Raw genomic sequence first — 22,301 nt, forward strand, 5'->3', positions numbered from 1 at the left:
CGAAGTTTTAAGCATCAAAATTTCTTCGAATAAATACTGGATGGGGCAACAAAGAAGCAGCAGACTGACATAATTAGGAACATCGATCAATACTTCATACAGTCCAGCTATATCGATGAAAGTTTGAAAACCATGCACACGCTTTACTTCCAACCATGCAGTGTATGCAGGCCTTTGCACAGAAAAACCATACGAAGGAAGTTCAGTTCGAACAGCAGCACATAAACAATTGCAGTCAATGGACAACCGAATAATACAGCATACGTAAGAATAATACAGCATACGCAAGAAAATGCCAAGTGTCAAGAGTCTGACAACATTTGCGGGGCCCGTAACAAAGCACTCCCTCACCAAGTCCTGATCGGGATCGCCAGCTGGGTTGCACTGCTCAGGTGTCCCTCCGAGCAGCTTGAAGAATGCCTGCGCGTCCTTGGAGCTGTCCTCTTTCTCTTCATCAATGAACTTCACCTCGGATGTTCCCTTGAAGTGCAAGTCTTTTTTGGACTGGATGCTCTGGGCCACGTCAGTCGCCTGTTTACATGGGTTCACAAGAAAAAATGAAATACAGTATAAACATAACACATTCAAGAAAATATCTACACAAAGTAAAGCTTATCAGCCAGAATTAACTGAAATGTGTTTTAGTATTGGTATAAGACAAGCCAAAAATGTGACTATGCAGAAAAATATATTTCGAAACCTTCAGCAAGTACCATTTTCATCATCTTGAATGAAAAGCATTTGACGAGGTATCAGACCAAGGGTATAGCCAGGGAGGGGTGTTTCGGTGTCAGAACATCCCCTGAAATGTTATAAGTGGCGCATCCTCCCCCTCTTTCCGGCCTTTTTTACCACCCATGCTTTTTACACACTTCATCTATAAATTTAAGTTGTAAGAACGAGAATAAGATACGAAAAAGAAAGCAAGGTACTGATTAGGTGCAAATTTTTTTTACCGACAGGATATAACACCTGCAAAGAAATATTTCTGGCTACACCACTGTATCACAATACTGGCCATTACTGTTTTAAACAAACCCTGCACCAATGCTCCCACAAGCCCTAAGATTTACAATGTTCCTGTACAGTGCTGAAATTTATTGATTTTGATTGATTGTAGGGTTTAAAGCGTCAACGCAATACAGGCGATGAGGCGTGCTGTAGTGGAAGGGCTCCAGATTAATTTTGACCACCTCGGGATCTTTAAACAGCACCGAAATCTCTACGCACGGGCGCTTTTAGTGCTGGAAACGGAGTCAGGTGATGGAATATTGCATTTAAAGAGTGCAATAGAAGACAAGGCTAAACAAAAGAAAAACAGAGCTCATGTTCATGTGTGTTTTCTGGGTCCAATGTATAGCAGTGCTTAGAATAGGGCTTAGGCAATAACAAGGTTGGGAATACCAACTAGGAGACAACTGCTTTTTCTAACAAAATTCAGCTTGTGCTTGCACACACTAACGAAGTTTTCCTGAAAGGTATTGTGTTTGTGCGTACAAGCAATAGAAATGACAGTGGTCTGATCAGAAGGGATTCTTTGGGAGAGGGGGCACCACTGACCTTTGCCCTCTCGATGACATTGCTGTGACGACCGATCCAGCAGTAGACAGTCGTGGGTGTCACCAGCACGAAGACATCGCCGTGGTTCAGCGAGGACACCGAGGGTTCGACCAAGCGCGTCTGCACGTGCCGCCGACCCTTGACCTGGATCAGGATAAGGTCACGGTTGGGCAGCAACGAACTGGTGTCGTCAGACTTCTTGAGCTGCACCCGGCGAAAGTCCTCTGTGCTAGCCAGTCCCGCCAGTGCTGACAATGCTAGATCTGAAGTCTTGGCCACTGACAAATAAAGAAAAAAAAATAGCAAGGTGGTCAAAAAGCCTGTTTTTCAGGCCAGAGGCACAAAACGAACAAAGAAAAATCGTCGCAACTTCCCAAAGGAAACTTACATTTTTCGATGTTCATTCGTTTCAGTTCTTTTTCGGCAACATCAGTGCGCACTTCGACGTACTCTGCACGAAGATCTGTCCTAGAGGCAAGTGCCTTCAACGGGTTCCCCTTGGTCTGCCTTTTCCTTCGGACACTGATTTGCTTTCGGTGGCCAAGCCTGCAGGCAAGTTTACACAACCTTTGTCACAACTAAACTCTTCCTCAGGCCAGGCAATTTAGGGTTGACACAAGACTGACAGGGCAAATATGATGAGGATGGAAGAAAAAGTGTGAAAGGTCGTGAAACAATGAACTTAGCCCTGGCAAAGCTATTCCCATGCTCTCTCTCTCTCTCTCTCTCTCTCTCTCTCTCTCTCTCTCTCTCTCTCTCTCTCTCTCTCTCTCTCTCTCTCTCTCTCTCTCTCTCTCTCTCTCTCTCTCTCTCTCTCTCTCTCTCTCTCTCTCTCTCTCTCCCCCCCCCTTGAAGCCCGCCTAAGCTTGGCATTTTTTTCTTGTATGCTGATCTTCTAGGTGCTTTCTGAGAACGTTTGGTGGAGTTATCAGGGGTGAAATTGTTTTAGCACCACCAGTAATTTGGCACAGTTTGCGTTTGAAACTGTCGTGGGCACCACAAGCACACGTGCCTGCACCATTATCCAAACAATTTTAAGAATCAGGCTCGTCAGCATTGCCTGAGTATTTGTGGTTTTCTTACAAAAGTAGGAAACAGTCGGGAATAGACTTTTACTTGAAGCTATATATTTTATTAAGAGGTTGCAGAAGTTTCACAGGTGAGCAGAATGAATAATTTATTCAGTTTAAGTAATGTTTGTTCCTCATTATTTTAAAAAGTGAAAGGCTGAACTAAAGTGTGACACCTGTTTCCCACAAAACACAGAAGTTTATGGCACACAACATGCAAATCAGTGCAATAATTTAACTTTTTTTTGTTCCCAGCACTATATCAGTCAGACCAACAGTAACAGAATCACTTGAAAGCTATTTGACCGTGCAGTAATTTAAATCACTGCATGGTCATATCCCTCGTTCTTGATGAAGAATAAAATAAAGATTTGAAGAAATAAAAATGCAGTTGTAACCTCCCAGCTTAATCAATGCAATATCGCGAAATAAATTAAAATATGAAAGTCGTCGGTCGTGATGAGTCAACAGGGTTTTTCCAATTGTCAAAAAGCGGAAAAGGGGTTGTCAACGCTCCTCCAATTTTTCTTTGTCAAAAAGAGATGGCTTGTTTGTCAAAGTAGCAGTAGTTGTATCTGTTTCCTTTTTGTTCTCATTCTCTTGTCGAGTGTGTTTATACTCATGCCTGGCCCAAACAAGCATTCGATATCTAAGACAAAGAGCTCGACTCATTCTACAATTTTGAGAGCCTTAATTACTTCTCCGCTTACAGCCAAGTATTTTCATTCACTCGTTTCAGCCACTCGTTTCAGCCACTCGTTTCAGCCACTCGTTTCAGCCACTCGTTTCAGCCACTCGTTTCAGCCACTCGTTTCAGCCACTCGTTTCAGCCACTCGTTGGAAACACAGGCAGCACAACTGTCATATTGAGTGTCAAGGCAAAGTTAAGTTCTTTTAAAACAAACTGAAATTAAAAGAGGTACAGTTTAGTTTGTTGCAATGGGCCCAGATGTACAATCATGATACAGTGGACTACGAACAATGAAGTGTGTGGATTGAAGCTGTGTATGCACAGTATGAGCAAGTTACGAGAGTATGCGTCTAACCTTGCTGTTGAAAAACCATCGTTTGGCGAGTGAGCCGATCACTTTGAGACAATACTAGAGCACAATATGGAGGAATCGCTCCTAATAAGAAAAGAAAGGGGGGCTCACTTGACATTGTCAGAGACAACAGCATCAAAAGCCGCTTCACTGATGTCAAGCTTGTCGTCCTTGGACGCTGGCAGAACGCTCTCGAAGAAGGAGGTGAATGTTTCATTATCAGCCTTTGGAATCAGAACACGGGGCCTTTCTTCCTCCTCAGCCTTCAGCCGGGACAGCTCTGAACGAGGACAAAGATGATAGGAATATACTGCCAGTATTGAAACGCCGATGAGCAACAGAAGAAAAATAAACTGGCAGAAAGAACAAGGATTAAAACATAAGCATTCATTAACCTTAACCTCAAAGGAAATGCAAAGGCAAACATTTACCACCAAGAATTTCATTTTTCTTTCTATTATTTTTTAGAGAAAGTGTTTCTTGTTTTGGTACACACATAATGCATAGCGGCAGTAAAGAGCTTTGTCAAAAAAGCTTAAGGCCAGAGCTGACCTAAAGCAATAACATCACTGCACATCACACATCACCTCAGGAACCTTCATTGCCAGGAAAGTACCATTTGCTAAATGCCAGAAACATTGCCACACAGGCATTTGCGCACAGATATTGGCAGCCTTTCAGGATTTCAAGCTCTACAATTTAATTTCTGGTGGCAAATTATATTAAGCCCTTTCACTATGCCAAAAGGAGCTGAGGACCTGGTTAAAAAAAAAAAGCATCTGGTGAATACTTGACCACATACAGACATTAATGCGGATCTAATTTATCAAAAAGACTAAGGTGCAAGCTACTGAATACAGGTGGAGGGCTGGATATACTACTATTGGTTGAATATAAGTGGTGATAGTACTAGTCTAATGCTGTACTACTATTAATAATATGCTTGAGCTTGACTGCCGCTTCTAATCCAAGTACGCTACTACTAGTGGAATATAAGTGCCAGTAGCCAACAAGAAAGACAATGTGTTACGCAAAACCATTGCTCTAGAAAAGGATGGGATACTTTACAAACATCAAAAATTCAGCCCCGATTGTTTTTTTTTTTTTCTTTTAGAAACCAACAGTTTCTTTCGGAGCTTCCCAGTTTTAAGTACCTTAGAATTTCATTACTTAAAAGCTGAACTCAAATGAAGCCAGCCTTCTGACAAGTCCCTAGACGTTTCATTTGCAGTCTGTACCACCATTCTTCATGGCTAGAAAAAAAAAATGGCCATCTATTTTCTGTGATACCAGAACACAGAAACTGATTGCTGTTTTAGTTACTTCTCGCTACAGCCGAAATTAAGCCATGTGCATCAACGTGCACTAAGCATCAATCCCTGCCTTGCCTTTCTTTTTTTTTTTTTTTTCCATGCTGTTGGGAGAATGATCTTAGCCTTTGGCTCACCTTCAGCTGCATTCGGCATTGACTTGCTCTTGAATATTGATGGCAACACTGGCGTTCCTTGCTGGTGAATGCGGCGGAGTACTTCTGCCTTGGAAGCTGTTAGAAAAGGCAAAAGTAAAACGGTCCAACAACAGCAGCAAGCAGGGATAACCACACATTCGGAAACAACACTATGTTACGATAATTGAATGCTTTCCGTGAAGCATTTTTTAGGCGAAAGCAATTAGGCAAGCAATCTTAGATGGCCGAAGATGACCCCCCCCCATACATACATCCAGAGTGGGCATTTAGCTGTGGCCCCTTGATGTACAAAGTATGCCTAGCTTATCCCAAGAGATAAGCTAATAGGTCAAAAAGATGCAGCTGTTGTTTCTCCAGGGCTTTTCTGCTCAAACAGTGCATGCTGTCACGGAAAGTGGTCAGTCATAGCTTCCTCCTGTCAGCCCAACGTGTGAATACAAAACAGGCTAGATAAGGGTCAAGTACGGCTACAACCTCGCCGCAATGATGAAATGCATACACAACTGAATGGGCAATGTCTGACACCTAATTATGTGATTGATTGATTTTAGGGTTTAACGTGCTGACACAACGTAGGCAATGAGGCGCGCCGTAGTGGAGGGCTCCGGATTAATTTTGACCACCTGGTTATCTTTAACGTGCGCCGAAACCTCGTACACACGAACGTTTTTGCTTTAACCTCCATCAGAAAAGCAGCCGCTGTGGCCGGAAATTGAACCCGCAACCTCAGGCTGAGCAGCACAATGCCTTAGCCACTGAGCCACCATGGCGGGTACCTAATACACGTGACTGACCAACATGGCTGAACTCCCAGTCTACACTATCACCTGCTAGTGTGGAGTTTAACACACACAGGCAGTTCCGTGCAGGCAGCAGTCACCATGTTTACACTAAACAGGGTTATAGTAAACACTGCTGTTTTGTTCGTCGAAACTGTCATTCTGCTAGCCACGGATAAAGTAACTGACAGCTTAAATTTCTCAAGCATATGCCAACTAGTGCATACGACAGCAGTTTACACAGTCACGAGCCAGTGAAGAATCTTTAAGTATAAAACTAAAGGTTGCTAAAACTGGAAGCTGTGACATTTGATAGCTAAACTTGACATTACAACTGTAGGTGCATTGTGTGACCTAAAAAATTCTAGTCAGGGTGCAACATACAAACGCAAATACTTTTGCAGCTAGATATCGACTGGAAATGGGAAATGTCCGACTTACACGCAGTTGCTGAAAACGTTTCCTGCTTGGGCGTCCGCTTCTTGCGATCAGCAAGCTGCGCTGCTGACTCCGACAAACCCATCTTGCCCGCCACGGTGAACTGAGAGGCGTCCGACTCCTGCACCCGTTGTCGCCACGACTCCGACGAGGACTCGAGCCAGTTCTTGCGGTCCCCAATTGAAGGAGACTTCTGTACATCGATGATTTTCTACACGATGCGAAGAGTGGGGGGAAAAAAAAAAGCTTGTTTTTGTTTTTTTAAGCCACTAAGATGTGGCCCGTAACACAAGTTAGCCCGAATTCCAAGCTTATGCAAAGCAGCATGATGCAACTGATGGTACAAACAGACCCGGAAGGTTCAAGGGGGCCATTACACATGGCACAACCTTATCAATGGACAAGTAGGCAAGGAGATGAAGACAAAAGAAAAATTAAGATAAAGTGAAAGCTTGGCAAAAGCTGAGCAAACTCGCCATGGGACTTAACGCCAACTGATGAAACCCAGACCCACTGCTTCCATTACAAGGAGGTTTGTGATAATACCTAAATTCTTGACACTCCACCCAGAAAAGCAAAAACGCCCATGTGTTCGCGATTTCGGCGCACGTTAAAGATACCCAGGTGGTCAAAATTAATCCCAAGCTTTCCACCATGGCACCCCTGACCACCTGTGTAGCGTCGACCCATTAAACCCTACAATCAATAAAAAGACACACCACCCAGTCTTCTCTCCGTACGAAACACACATTCCAGTTTTCCCCTGAGCAAGTCAGTGTGCCTAGCCCTGCTTAATGTTGCAAGCCCGCCATCCCACAAAGTAGAGTGCAACAAACACAAAGCAAAGTAATAAATTTCAATAGATTATCTTTATGTACATACTTGTATTCCAATATACACAATGCACTGATGCCTTAAGTTGTTCATCGCAAGTGTACGCTTACTGACACTACTGAAGTCAGTGGAAAATTTGCGTTAAATGTCCTCTATGAAAGAAATCAGCAGAAATATGTAATATGAAAATAGGTCTGCTTTCGTCCGCTCGTTTTCCCCCTCTCCCCTCTCTCTCGTAGCCCCCTTTGCAATCCACAGCTATAGATTAAGAAAGGGGCAACTACGAATGAAAAGCGGAATCAATTTTTTATTCTGACTGGGTCAATGACAAGCTGGTATTCTAGCTGTGTGTGGCTTTATTTGAATGAAAGGGTAAGCAGCAACAAAGAGGAGAGTGCTAACTGCCATAGAGCTTCCGATTAATAAGTGCACAGGGTGCAGGCTTACCGCATCCTTACGAAGCACTGACACTGGGGATACTGCGCCAAGGTCGACCTTTGTCACATCTTGCTTGCTTTTTTCCACGCGCTTCTGCCAGTCCTCACCACTTTTTCTGAGAGCCTCTAACCTGAAAATAAAACAGTGCAAACACTGCATGAGGCAAAGTGTGCAATGTACCGACAACCTGAAACATCTCGACAACTTGAAGCATCCCGACAAACCTTGCCTTGATGTAAAACACGCGTTCGATATTTTCCCATTGAATACGACAAACAATTTCAATAAATCCAAACGTTCTGACCAAGTAGCCAAGTGTTTGATCACCCAAGAGCATTCTTCTATAAAGCACAACAGGTGTCAAACTTTAGAACTTTGAAAAAAAAAATGCTGTTACAGCTTCCAATTTAAACCTCTGTCCACACGAACAGCATAATCCACCAGTATCCAGAACACAATACAAGCAACATTGGGATCTCACTTCTGCATGAATCCTGTGTAATCCAGGAGCAACGTTTCCACAACTCACTGAAAGTTCTAATTCTATCAGCAGCACAGCCTTCTTTTATGATTTCTTCTGGAATCGGGAATGTATATGTATTAGTTTTTGTTATGCTGAATGACTTGGAATGAGAATTACTTATCAACTAAGTGTTATCAATGCAACACTTAGGAAGTCACCTAAGCAATGACACAACCTCATTCATTCTGAGCAGCAACGTTTTACCGGGCATCACAAAGGCAATCTGCATGCGACTACTTTGCAGTGCAAAAAAGCCAAGGACACTTTAAAACATGCCGCACTGCAACTTGAAAAAATATATATATTTCATAAGTGGAGCATCGCACCACTGTGAATGGTTTTATTATGCTGGTGTTCAGCTATTGCAAAAAAAAAATGTTTCAGCACAGAACCTGGATGCCTCCCACCCGGACAGCTTATCTACCACTTGGCCACTACTTTGGCAAGTAAACAGCAAGGACCAAGATGTTTGCACACAGCAGGTAACAGCTGCTGATAAGATAAAGCCTTCAACAACTCCAGCTGGAACCACATCCCCACTGCCTACGCACAGGTCACTGATGGCCAGGACCCTGTTTTAGCTACTCGAATGCTCCCCTGAAGAGGGGCCTCGTCATACGCCCCATAAAGCTCGCATAGGACAAGCTTACACAGGAAAGTGACCCGTACTTGCGCAGTGTGCCTAAATAATCTGGGAAAGAACTCTTGGAAAGCAAGATGTAAAAACAAATGGCCGCATACTGCTCCTTCCGTTGCAAATAGCGACGAAAGACTATAGTCGACTGGCGCCCCTGGAAAGTAAATGTCTTCCTTCTCTTTCTGCTCACCTCTCATGCTGTTCCTCTCCCGTCTCGTTCCTCCCAAGATAACACGCTAGAGGTTTGCTCAAGTCAATTTAAATTTACCGTGTTCCACTGTTCCAAGTCGCGTGTCTCGATCTCAGCGCTGCCGTACAGCGGAGACGCACCCTACTACAACGTTTATAGAAACGCGTTGCCCTACTCCACGAGTGTTCCAAGTGGAACACGGAACCTTTCGTTGCCGTTGCCGTTTGATTTATTAAATGCCGCCAGGAGCTATACTAGCGCGGGCAACAGCAGGCTATGGTTTTCTGCAGTTGATATAGTATTTCATTTGCTATCACAAAAACCAAGCATCCATGAAATTTGTAATAAAGGAACACTGCAAATATCACTTACGTATTGATTTTCTGCCTCATATTTGCGTAATGTATTGTTCTTGTTCAACAATGTTGACAAGTATGAACATTGGCACCGGACTTAAGACGTTTACGTTAGGCTGTGGTTATATAAGACTAATGTGGAGCTTCTGTTTCACTTTCGCCAAGTGGCTGAATTGAGTCACAGACAGACACAGACAGACAGACACAGACAGACAGACAGACCAAAATTTCTGCGTTTAAGTAGCCCAAGAAAGGCTATAGTCTTTAAAAAATTTGCATAATCTGTGCTCACTGGTGTTTCTGTTTCTGTCATGCAAATTTTGGCCCAATTTAGCTTGATTGATGGGTCAAGATTGGGGCGCTCACCTCTTTGCAATGCCTCCGCTGCCACACGTAGTCTTCTCATCCTGTGTGATGGGCTGAGTCCGGTTGCTCTCTCGGACGTAGAGTCCTCGCGAGGGCGTGTCCTGCAGTCCATCGTCGGAAGCCGCACTGTAGGAACGCAGCCGTGACTCGGAAGAGAGTACCTCGTGCGTGCTTCTCCTGCAGAAGGCACAAAGGATGAGCGGATTAACTCAACGACAATTCACACTGCTTGCACAAGTAAAGTACACGTGCACTTTTTTCTTTAATTGCAGTTTGTGATCTATGCCTAGCTCCAAGCAAAAGTTGGTCTTTCTGGCCAAATGGCAAGGCGCATCATCATGAGTGGAGGGGGTAGGGTCAATGTGGCACTGCTCGCAGGAGGGATGATCCTGTTCCTCAGTGACAAGCATTGAGACGAAATCATAATAGACTAATCACTGGCAGTATCAGAGGTGGCCACAATCCTGCTCTTCACCACAGACAGTTTCTCATAAGCACCTAAATGCATGTCCAAGTACTACGTAGCAAAGCTTCCATCCTTAAAAACACTGCTGCTTCACATTTTGTGTTTCTCCTCATTGCTCATTAGGACTAAATTTTTCAACCAACCAGTGCACTTTGAGGTAAAGTAGGCATTTACACTGGCATTTTCTTCTCTCTCTGCAAGGTTGCACAAGGCAGGGGGGGGGAGGTGTATCGAAAAGGCATGTTCGTAGAAAGGAAATAAGTGAGATTCGGTCCATTCTTTGGTTCTACTCGAGCTTATAATTTAACGTGCCTTTTCCTACAAGAAACTAGGAACTACAAACAGGTCCCTTGCACTGCAATTGTTTGGTGTCTCACAATAAGGAAAATTAGAATAATAACTGGTCGCTTGGGATAAACGGCAAATGTCTGCTTACAAGGAAAATGTATGAGAAAGGACACTGGTAAAATTAGTTTTATATTATACACATACATACATATAGTGTATATAACACCTTTAGAATTATGGCAATTTTTGCAGCAATACTCAAGGCGTAACTTAAGTAAACAATGAAGGGGAGGAAAGAAAAGTACCCCGACACCCCCCTACTTTTCCATTTAATCGTGATACACCTGAGCAAGTTTTCTTAGTTCAAGTGCACACAAGAAAAAAATTGGCACATTGCTCAGTGCATGTTTTCCAGCATAGATGGTTACGAGTTAAAATAGAGAGATCTCTAATGTGAAAAAAAAAAGAAAAACATACAGGAGAACAATGACAGGCAGCTTCTACATTTAGTGCTCCTTTTGCACATATGATGATGCTTTTTGCAGGAACATCCAATGAATTTGTGAAACTTATTAGTACAGGCTACTCAAATTTCAACTAGCTCCAGCAGCCTGACAAGGTGCTGGAACTAATTGAACCCTTCATGCAAAACAATGACAAAAAAATCCCGACAGGACAGCAAATTCCAACCCGGTACCAATAAATAACAACCGAGTATTAATAATAATGCCATTATTTTCATTCATTTAGGGGGGAAAAATGTGGTTGATCCCTTTTTCATAGAAATCGGTAAAACATGAAAGGGAGATGTACCTTCACAGGATCAGTTGAATGTTTATTCTGCATCGATATGAACTTGCACATCGCTATATATATTTTCTCGGTATGGCACTGTCAGACTTAACCACACACACTCGCAAACCATACAAACGACACCGAACGGGCTGCCAGCGAATCGTTTGGTGGACTCACTGTCCACTGCAGCAGAAGGCCATGATTTGCAGGGCTTTCTAGTGTGTGCTTGGCAAGCGACAACCTGCTGGCGCGTAGCTGTCACAAAGGTGCAACCACTGCGTCCCTGCTCCGTGGAGTGGACGCAGACGGTTACGTTGCGACGAGCTCAGCTGGCGCCAACTGTCGGCGCTCAGTATCACGATGCCCTACTTCGCTTCACCTCTCTTAGACGGCAGCACCATCAAAATGGAGGAGGTTATAGTAAAGATATGGCGCGTTCATACGGCTGTCTGCGTTTCAGCTCGTAGCGGAGTCCGTAAAACGCCTGGCACCTCCCGTTGCGGCGACGGAGCACCCGGCTCGAATCCTGGCGCTGCCGCGTTTTTCTGGCGATGTCATTTCCGTGACGGATATGACGTCAGTCAGACCTTGGTGGACCCCGGCATAAAACACTTTCGTGTTAAAAAGCTGGAAAAACCAGCTTGACAGGCCCCCTGGACCACCCCGGCAAACACACAGGTGCAGAAAATCAAGGCAGACAGTACAGCTTAAAACAAACCGTTTTTGGCACAAAAACAAAATGAAATGCAAATACGTACTCTTAATAAATTTACAAACACAAGCACACATAAAAATATACATAGTAAACCATAATGAACAGTTAAAAAAAAAGAAAAACAGAACAATTGCGCCGGCCTATCGTTGGTCCGCACCGCGAGACCTGCCATGGTCGGTACGCAACCATCGGCTCCAAGACGGCCGAGTTATGCGAGTAAACAGCCATGCAACGCTGACCAGATCGCTAGTAGAACGCATCGCTTTTCGCGCGCAATCGTGCCGCAGCCGCCGGCTAACCAGGGGCACCGGAACGACGATCGCCGCAGTCCGAACGAGCGCAAAGACGTCCGCGTATTTCACCACGGTACATAAGAACGTTTCATCACGGCGGCTGCGGGCCATCAGAAGCAGGATACACACCAGCACGGGCAGTGTACACGGGCACGGCTCACTGAGCAGCAGGATCCGTGTGGGTCGGCCGCCAGCCAAGAGCAATCTCGCCGCACAAGTCGCGGTAGCGACACGCAATTCGGCACAGCGCGCAAGCTTCGAACAAGTGCACGAGCAACGCAAGCGTCCGTCCCGTCCCGAGGCTGTACGCGACGATTACCTCGTAACGCTCCATCGCGCGTAGCGCGCTTCTTCGCGCCAAACGACATGGCTCGCCGGCCGTCGGCTGCCCGCCGGCGCCAAAGGCATGCGATCGCTGCTGCAGGGGCCGAACGCCTGCCGATGCCGCGCGCTGACCAGCGCGCTCAATCCCGGGGCCGTACTCGTAGGCGCACAGCCGTCTCTTGACATTCGCGGTACTGCTGGATTTTCCCCATGGCGCGCCTCTTCGAAGCCGTGGGCAGCGTGGGCGAGCTTGTTAGGCGCGTGAGCGGTACGCTTTGGCTGCTTTGGCCGGCTGTGAATGCGAGCGAGCGCGCTCAAGGACGCCGTACGAGTTTAGAGGTCGCAGAAAGAAACAAAGGTTCCCTCCCACCGTGCGGTTAGGTTAGATTAGGCTCTATTGCGGAGGAATTCAGGTTACACGGACGAGCTAGCAGGCCAGTTCGGTTATTATGAATGGCACACCGCTCAACAGAGGGACAAATTCACAGGCACCGGAACTGTATTAAAGATGGGGAAAAAAAAAAACTAAACAAATCGAACAAGTTACGTTTCAGACAAAACATTCTTGTCGGACAAGTTAAGACATCGCTTCCGTCACGAGTAAAATGGTGTTAACATGACACCAACCGCCGACTTTTTAAACGGTGCTGGCCAAGCGCACCTCGAAGCGTATCTGTCAGCCTATCCTTTGCCAATCTCTAAAATTCTCACGATGCAATTTATCTAATCAAGCACGTGGATGGTTCAAAACACGCGGCGGCTGTGGGCAGAGATTCGTGTCTGCGCATGTCCGGTGCGTAACAATCGCGGAATGTCACACGAAACTTGAATAGCAAGAATAAGGTTTCTAAAAAAAAAAAAAAAAAAAAACGTTACTGTGTCACGACGCTCACGCAACTGCCTTTTATGTAAACCTGGTAAAGACCTAACTGAGCAGTCCACGCAGTCTGTCTCCACAGGTTACCGAACGTACAGTGAGTGGAGTACGTGTATTTCTGGCGAAAAGCAGCTCGAACGTTGACACAAAACGGTAGACAAGAAAGCGGCGTGTCCTGCTTTTTCTTGTCCTCCGTTTTGGGTCAAAGTTCGAGCGCTTTCTGCCAAAAATGCACCAAGTAGCACAAATTAGAGTCATCCTGCAGTTTTTCAAAGATAACATGCCTGTCAAAGCATTCAGGTTACGCTTGCCAAAAAGAATGAAAGACGCCGTTTGCATAGAAATAGAACAGCATGAATTCCAAGCAAAATAAAAAAAGGCGGACCGCACCATTAAGAGAACGGCTGCCGAAAGACACGAAAAGCAAGAGAATACGCAACTGTGTGGAGAGTTGAGATAAGAACGTACGGCGACAGAACGGATTCGCCTGACAGTAGAAGGCATCGGTACGACACCGTTCTGGAACAGGAAAGGAGCAGCTGACAGTGGTGGTTACTTTTCCATCATTACTTCATGGTGAAATGGTGACACATTGTTACTTTTTCGAAGATCCTTCGGACGGTTTTTTTTTTTTTACATAAACAAAACCAGTAAATGTGAACACTGAACAAAATAATCGAACAACCGGTGCACATCCAAAAGGGTGCCTTCAAAAATAACGATGGCACAACAAGATTCCCCTTGACGAACAGACGCTCGCACCTTTATTACGGTGTGCAGAGGCTGAGAAGCCACCAGAATAAAGTTCAATAGAGCGACGCGGCAGAAGGGCGATAAAGAAGACGTCGGTAAACAAGTTTCAGCCGCTCTTCAGCCTTTGAAACAACTCAGACACGCAGCGAGCTCGCGGGGTATTGTTCGGGCGGCCGCTACTCTCCAACCTTTCTGCCAAACAACATTTCTCTCTCCCGCGTTTAAAGCACATCCAGGACCTTTACTGACCCCGCCGTAGGCACTGCGTCGGCAGCGCAGCGTAGGCGGCCGGCCACGATCGACGGTCTGCACGGAGCACACGTCAAAGCTCGTTTGGTGCGCTTGTTGCATAACGAAATGCCGAGTGAGGCCAAGGACCACACGTCTCTCTCTCTCCCTTGTAACCCAGCGCAGACGATTAGGCAGCAGCACTCACCTCACCTGGTCGCAGCTCCCAGCGCGGAAATATCGCGCTACAATAGGGTTCATTATGAATGGCCGAGGAAGTTAGCCGCAACACTTCTCAGTCACAGCGTCGACGAACGGGTGAAGATGGGGTGAGCGACAGCCACCTCCACTCGATTTATAACACCCCCGCTTCGCCTCATACGGAACGAGTGGCCCTAAGGGCGCTGCAAACAGCGATTGCGCAGGAAAGGAGAGATCTGCATGGGGTACAACACCGAATCGCACCGCGGAAGCCAGGTTTCTATCCTGATACGCAAGAAGCGGAGTGTCCGAATTGATAACAGCTGAGAGGCAAATGCGACGCCGACGTCAGGGAAGAGCGGCGCGTATAGATCAGTTTTCACACAGATTTCCTCGGAGTATGATTGCGCGTGGTTTGGAACGAACCGGGAACAGCTCAGAGGCCAAGACGTCCACGTCGGAGAAGAGCGGAGCGTGTAGATCAGATTTCACAAGAATTTCCTCAGAGTATGATTGCGCATGGTTTGGAACGAACCAGGAACTTCTGAGAGGCAAAGTCGTCGACGTCAGGGAAGAGCGATTTTTCACAAGAATTTCCTCAGAGTATGATTGCGCGTGTTTTGGAACGAACCAGGATGGTACGTTGGCCGAGTTTAGGTTTATTTTCGCTGAAACAGCGTGTTACTAGACAAGGAGCAAAGAATTTCACAAGGGACAGGCGCTGAACTCGCATCAGAATTGAAGTTTACGAGCGCATTATAGCTGGTCTCGAATTCGAAAACGGTCGTTCGAAATTTCGGCAGAGGCTTGATTTGGCCCCATACATAAACTCCAAATCTTGAATCGAAATTCAGCTGACGCCCCGGGAAAATTGATATGGACCAGGATGGCACGTTGGCCGAGTTAAGATTCATTTTCGTTAAAACAGCGTGCTACTAGACAAGGAACAAATAATGTTAAAATGGACAGGCACTGATTAACTCACAATTAGTTTATTGAACACATGTAACCCGTAACACATGAACACATGTTTATTGAACCCGCCTATGTTTATTGGAGAGGGGCAGCAAATGGAGCAGCTCGAGAGCTCCCCGTCCGAGATGAACCTAGCCCAGACCCTCTCCACCCCCCTACCACGCAGCAACATCAGGTCGAGACCGCCTCCCGACATACCAGTAGATCACCGAGTATCACTGCCTCTCGCCGCCAACTATCACCAGCCGACCCGGCGCTATCCAGGGGCGAGGAAGGGCTATGGCGACTCGTACAAACCAATATCCTGCCATGCAGATATAGAATGCACTTAATCTACCCCATAGTTTAGCCCTCCTCGAACTGCCCCGTGTGTGGAAAAGCAGAAACCCTGAAACACGGCATGCGGAAATGAGATACCAGACTGCGGGCACTATAGTTGGCACTGGACAGCTTAGACCTGGCGATCCAACGGAGAACTCACGGTGAGAGCATCCAATGTCACGGGCCAGCTCCCGCTACCGGTCACCACGCCCACCCTAGGGACCAATTTGTTTGGTTCATAAAGTCTCTCTCTCTCTCTCTCTCTCTCTCTCTCTCACACACACACACACACACACACACACGCACGCACGCACGCACGCACGCACGCACGCACGCACGGATCTGTTATATGCATTTGTCTCTGTACGCCTTTCGCTAGCCCTCGTTCACCCCTAGCAAAACCTTTCATAACAGGTTTTCTGTATGGCTGGCACATACGACAGAGTTGGTTGCTCAAGTCTTCAAACTAACTTCAATTGGCCCAGGATGCGCACGGTTTCACACGACTTCCGAGTATTTCGACCACTATAACAACTCCATCTGCTAGAATTATTCTACATGCGCAAAGAAAGTCATCTCACAAATTGACTAGTCGCACTACAAGAGCTAGCGCTGCGGGTAGAATCGCTACCATTTGTCTCAGGCTTACATTAACTCGTACGCTATGACCTCTAAAGCATGCGGCTGCTGCTGTCTTATCGACAAGTGGCGGGCCAATGGGCGTGAAAAGGAAAACTGGGGTTGATTCCTCTGTCACAGGAATAGGTACAACACGAAAGTGAAATGTGCAGCGAAATGTGCAGCTGAGCATGATTTGCGGGTCGGCGGCTGCCTTGTGGGTGTGCTTGACAAGCGACGTCCTGCTGGCGGGCCGCTTCGGCGAAGGTGTACTGCCGTCATTTCCGTGATGGATATGACGTCAGGGAAATCTTGGTGTATCCCGGCATAAAACGCTTTCATGTTAAAATATAAAACCCGAAAACAAAACCCTTAACGTACTCTTTAGTAGTAAAGGTTGCTTCCCCGCAAGAAGACCCTGTGCGCAGGGTGCACCCTTTACAGGCCGCTTGCTTCGTTGTACTGGCGCCACTTCCGTGACGGATATGACGTCAGTGAAATCTTCGTTAATCCCGGAATAAAACACTTTCGTGTTAAAAAAAGCCACACCCCGTAAAGACAGAGCGTACGTATTGAGGGGCGAAAGCAGGGAAGGCAAATAGTCCCAGTACCGTCACATCTGCGGATATGCATGTGACGCTCCCTTCCGTCACATGCTGCCGCTGCGGCACTGTCCATCCCAAAGTTACCAACGCCTACACTAATAAGCGCGTAGTGGAAGAGACACGCACGAAACGGCGCCGTGCCACTCCCCGTTCAAAGGCAGCGGAGACGCGAAGCAGCGAGACTTCCGGCGACCAACGCGTTGGTCACACTGACCCACAGAACGAAAGGGCAGGCAAGGTAGCGGTGGCGCAACGACACGGGTCGGGCACTTTCGCCGCCCAGAAAATTGCGGGGCGCACGCGGCGCGGATGCTCTGACAGGAGCGGGGCCAAGGAAGACGGGCGGCCGGGGACTGATCGTGCTCCGCCGAGGCCGCGCAATTTGAACGCCGGCGAGCGCCGAGCACGTGAAGAGGGCACGCCACTTGCCGTCCGGCATAACGGCAGCCCATGCGGCGGCAATTAACCCTATACCGGCGATGGTACCTCGTCCCCCCGAACAGACTTTCGGCCGGAGTGCGCGTGCTATGCTGCTACGCATGACGTAACAGCAAAAGGGAAGGTCGGAGGGACCCGGGTCGAAGGGGAGGGGCGATAATGGCGGTTAAGCGCTGTCAGCCGTGTGCTGATTTATTGACAGATTATTCGGATATACATGCGGCCAACGTAATAACTGCACCAGCAAGCTACTTTGCACATCACTGCGCTGCATTTCATGCGGTAACTACTCCGAGGTGAAGGAGCTAGGCACAAAAGTCTTAAAGGAGTACTGACACCAATTTTCGGCGTTAATATTATTGCACAGTTCGCTTCCTTTAATCAACGTAATACCCTGGCTGAAATATGAGCGGCCTGCGACGCGAAGAACGTACTTCAATTGGATCTCATTTATCACGCCGACGGAGCAGCGCGCGGAGCGGAACTCAGCAAATGGACATCAGCGTGACATCAGCCCGTGATAGCCAAAAGTGACGCGACATGGCTCGTCAAAAACTCCTGACGTCACTTCACGCGCGCAACCCCGCAAGCGGCGAGCGGGCGCCGGCGCATTCACACATGGGTGCACGTAGCCAGAGCTACAGGCATAACCGCTGCCCAGAAAGGCACTGTTGGCAAAAATAAAGTTCTACACACAGGAAAGGAAGCGTTAATATAGCCCGAAATCGCAATAGAAGTCGTCATCAGGACTTTTATTAAAAGCGGTCGTCGAACTTCCGCCGCAATGGTAGGCCTAGCACGTTCAGGCAGCTCAGCCGTTCAGCTCCGGCGGCGGCGCGGTCGAAACAACGCCCCCACCGGCCTCCGCAGTGTTTTGACGTCCGCACAAAGCGGTGAGGTCATGCCGGGATTCTGTCATATGCGCCTTTCGGGAAAGCGCGGGAATTTCAAAAACGATTTTCAGGCCGTTCAATGTAATTAATTATCGCGCGCTAAAGTATTTGAAGTGCTGTTGCGGGTTTTCCAGACCATTAAGCGTCGATAAAAGCAATAAAAGTGGAACATAAAATTTTCGTGTCAGTACTCCTTTAAGAACCACCCCAGCCCGCTTCTAGAACTCTTTCTTTGTGTTACCTTAAAAGGAGCGATACGTCTTAACATGAATATTCTTACAGAAATTAGGGATAAACTTAACTCAAACTTCCCTAAGCAACATAGGAAAGACAACGCGATGAAACAAGTACAAGACCTGTGTGCCCCCTCCCATGTTCGTATATGCTGCACTATGGACTTGTCTAAACCAACAATGTAAGCACCGATGTATCAAAAAGCAATATTTCTGGTTTCATATGTTCGCTTTTCATAAGTTTTCGCATAAAATGCTACCTGCGGGTATACACAAAACTATCAATCAATCAATCAAAAATCTTCATTCCAGAAAAAAACTGGAAAAGCTTCCAGGGTTAAAATCTGCGTTACGCAGCTTGACTATGTAAGCTTAATACCGCCAAAGTGTACACAGTGCACCCGCGTACAGCGCTGAAGTTCACGCATAACGAACAATTTTGAAAGCGTTTCATGAATGTCATCGGTCAAAGCTTCCGGCACAAACAAGGTCTAATACCGCGCATCGGCACAGAAGCTAAGGCCGACGCATCCTCGGAATGATTACGCCACCTAAACTATGGAACACGAATTTTGCGTGTTCGCGAAAACGTCAATAACAAAGGCCAGCTTCACCATTTGCCAAGCAAAAACGTTCATCCGAATATATCAGACTGGCTTTTAAGGAAGTCTCTAGAAGGTCCTGCACTTAACACAACGTCAGCGCTTCGAATTCTATTCACCCACAAACCGCGGGATAGATTATAGATAGAGAGACCGTAAGTGGGCACTCCTTTGTCCTTGACAGATCGCGAAACCACACGCGGCGAACGCTCTAGATGGCATCGAGAAATAGGCCACGAGAATGAGGCAGCTCCTCTACACCTTAGGAACGCCGAAACGATAGGCTACGAGTGTTCTCTTAAGTAGTCATTAAATTTTCACTTAGCCGGCTTCCCAGATACAAGATGTCCCACATTAGATTCCATTTGCAGCGCGAACGACATTTGTGCACGGCCGCAACAGCGTGCCCGTGTGTAATAAACGCCGAACACTACTCTGGCGAAGCAAATTCGGCGCCGTCCCACCGCAAGAAAGAAGCACGTCCCAACAATCCTATCTCCGCGAACTTCCTCCTTCACTCCTAACAAACGCGAAGCGAAAGAAAAAAGGAAGAAACCGACTCGTATATAACGGGGAGAGTTGTACGCGCAACTGTACGGCCAAACGACGGCCGGTACGATATGTAGGACGATATATTTCCAGCGGGCGCGCTATCAACGAAACGGGGCTGGTGGCATCAGTGAACGCCGAGGAAGGGGGGGGGAGAACTCTTTTTCGGCCGCCCCGACCCGGTCCCGCCAACGTCGAGGTCACACCGGTAAGGTCGACCGAGAGGTCAGCCGAACGCAGCCGCTGGGACCAGTTTCCTCCCAACGGCGTTGCAGGGAGGCGAACGGATCCGCACAATCAAAGGGAAGAAGCGGCGAGCATCGCGACAGGAGGACGCCGCTCCTGGGGCCCGTTATTACGATGCGCCCGGCGTCTTCGACAGGGCGGCCCCGCGAATACGCGCTCGTCACACAGCGGTCGGAATTGGGAATATGGGAGCGTGCGCGCGGCGGCACATCGACGATGCGACCAACGTATGATCATAGTGGTGGGGGCGGAGGCGGCATGCGCATACGGCAGGACGCCGCCGAATGTAGGTAACAAGCACCCGCAAACCTCGTACAATTGTGGGCGAAGAGGCGGGAATTTTGTACCGGGTGCCAATCACGCGTCTATGCAAAAAATACGGGTTCGTGCGCTTGTAGACCTCCCGGAAACAAAGGTCGTTATTGTACCGACATGTGGAGCAGCCGCCACCAACTGAATGCGCATTCGTTGCTTTGAGTTGCGGAATTGGAACCTCTGCGCAAGGAACCTCTGCGGGGCCGTTAACCAATAGCGTTGCGTCCAATCCCGTTTTCTCGGGACGCCTCGGTGGCCGTTACACAGTGCGCCGAAAAAAGAACAGCGCGGTTAAAAACACCAGAGCAACGAACTTGTCGCGGCGACGGTCGGCGAACGTTTTGGAAGCCTCGTGCGCTTGACGTGGCCCGTTCACACATCACTGCAGTAGTTGCGGCACCGCTGCGGCAGCGCCGTAGATGCGGCGACGCACAGGTGCTGTGCGGATGACAGCGACACGGATCAATACACCACCACAACGCCAAAGCGAGCCACGTACATAAGAAGCGAGCGCTCAATGCCGCGCGCAATAAGTTATGTCAACTGCACAACCGTTTGTAAACACAAAAGAGAAAAGGGCTTGGTCTGAAAGCGGAAAGCGGCGGGGTCTGCCTACGCTATCTGAACGCGAAAACGGCGGGAGATAGCGGCGACTGACCGCACGTGCGCAGCGTCACCTGTTTCGCCGCGAACGCGCAGCTACAGGAAGGTCACGGACACGGGGGTACGAAAAGGCGGTGTGAAACAGGGCAGCCTAAGGCAATCCCCGGTATGCAGTAATAACTCGCTGTAGAGACGCAACGAGGCGGGCGTACGTCGAAACTGCGGCCGTTCGCAGACCCTTCGCGTGCGAATATGCTAACCTCTTTTTATTTTTCCCCTATCCGCGTAGTTTGCATAGACGGTCGTATCAAAACGAGATCTCACGTGAGCACCGAGGGAAACGAAGAAACAGCGCCAGACAAGGAGAGAAAAGACGCCCGGGATGAAGAAAGCTAGGCTTCCCCCAAATTGTGGGAACCGACCGACATCCACGCGCATTTGTCTCTCGGCAAAATAGTACACGCGTAGACAGTTTTGTGCCACAAAAAGACAGCCGTGAATGGAGGAGGCGAGTCTGCCGGCACGCTTAACCACGCAGCACGTCCAGATGAGCCGGCCAGATATACACGCACGCGCGTAGCGGTGGTGAGCGCGCGTGTGTATGTGCACGGCCTCGAACGGACGGGAGGGAGGGAGGGAGCATAGGACGTGCGTAATCTCATCGCCCGGCGGCGTATACAGTCTTCTTTCGCGCAATCCAGGTTTCAGGGCCAAGGCGGCCGCCGACAACAGTCAACCGATACCAGAGGAGAAACAAACAAAAAAAAAGCGCCGGGAAAAAGTCACCGAAAAGAAACGTCCCTCCCAAGTCTTTTTCGGGGAAGCAGCCATCCGTGGCGCGTCCGAACCTCCAGTTAAAAAGACGAACACAGAAGAGAAACGAAATCTTGCCGTCTCGAACCTTGATGAAGTAAAAGGGGAAAAAAAAAAACTTGCGTCTTCTCATTTTCGTGCTCATTTTTTTTGTCTTGTCTCGGCGTATTTCTCGAAGACGACTGACGACGGCGGCGCGCAAACGAGACAACACAATGGGAGCGTTCCCGGACTATACGACACGCGGCTGCGCGGTGACGCAGTGCGCGGCGGAGGTGCGAATGGGAGCGACAAACTGGCCATTGTTGTTCCAGGCCGTCCGCTTTTCTTGACCGAAAACACGCAGCCTCGCCAGCTGCGCGAAGCCGCAAGGAGCACGCAACGACGGCCGCATCGCTCACCGAGCGCAGATAGCGGGCTCAAACTGGAACGAGCTAACGGAGTCTAT

The 22,301-nt window shown here is 47.9% G+C and overlaps 1 protein-coding gene across 5 annotated transcripts in view; it reads right to left on the reverse strand.

Moving 5' to 3' along the window:
• Svil (Supervillin) overlaps positions 1–22,301 on the reverse strand; it is a 163,151-nt gene that overhangs the window by 26,373 nt on the left and 114,477 nt on the right. For all 5 annotated transcript variants that reach the window (XM_077699554.1, XM_077699553.1, XM_077699551.1 and 2 more), the window contains 8 exons: positions 9,703–9,879; positions 7,640–7,760; positions 6,362–6,569; positions 5,121–5,216; positions 3,785–3,953; positions 1,949–2,106; positions 1,561–1,838; positions 352–531 (listed from right to left, as the gene is read on the reverse strand). In XM_077699554.1, coding sequence (XP_077555680.1) covers positions 352–531; positions 1,561–1,838; positions 1,949–2,106; positions 3,785–3,953; positions 5,121–5,216; positions 6,362–6,569; positions 7,640–7,760; positions 9,703–9,879 — 1,387 coding nt within the window. The remainder of the gene's footprint in view (positions 1–351; positions 532–1,560; positions 1,839–1,948; positions 2,107–3,784; positions 3,954–5,120; positions 5,217–6,361; positions 6,570–7,639; positions 7,761–9,702; positions 9,880–22,301) is intronic.

The sequence above is a fragment of the Haemaphysalis longicornis genome, unplaced genomic scaffold (genome assembly GCF_048455015.1).
Source record: "Haemaphysalis longicornis isolate Haplotype H1 unplaced genomic scaffold, Haemaphysalis longicornis Haplotype H1 scaffold_2, whole genome shotgun sequence".
NCBI classification, from domain to species: domain Eukaryota; kingdom Metazoa; phylum Arthropoda; class Arachnida; order Ixodida; family Ixodidae; genus Haemaphysalis; species Haemaphysalis longicornis.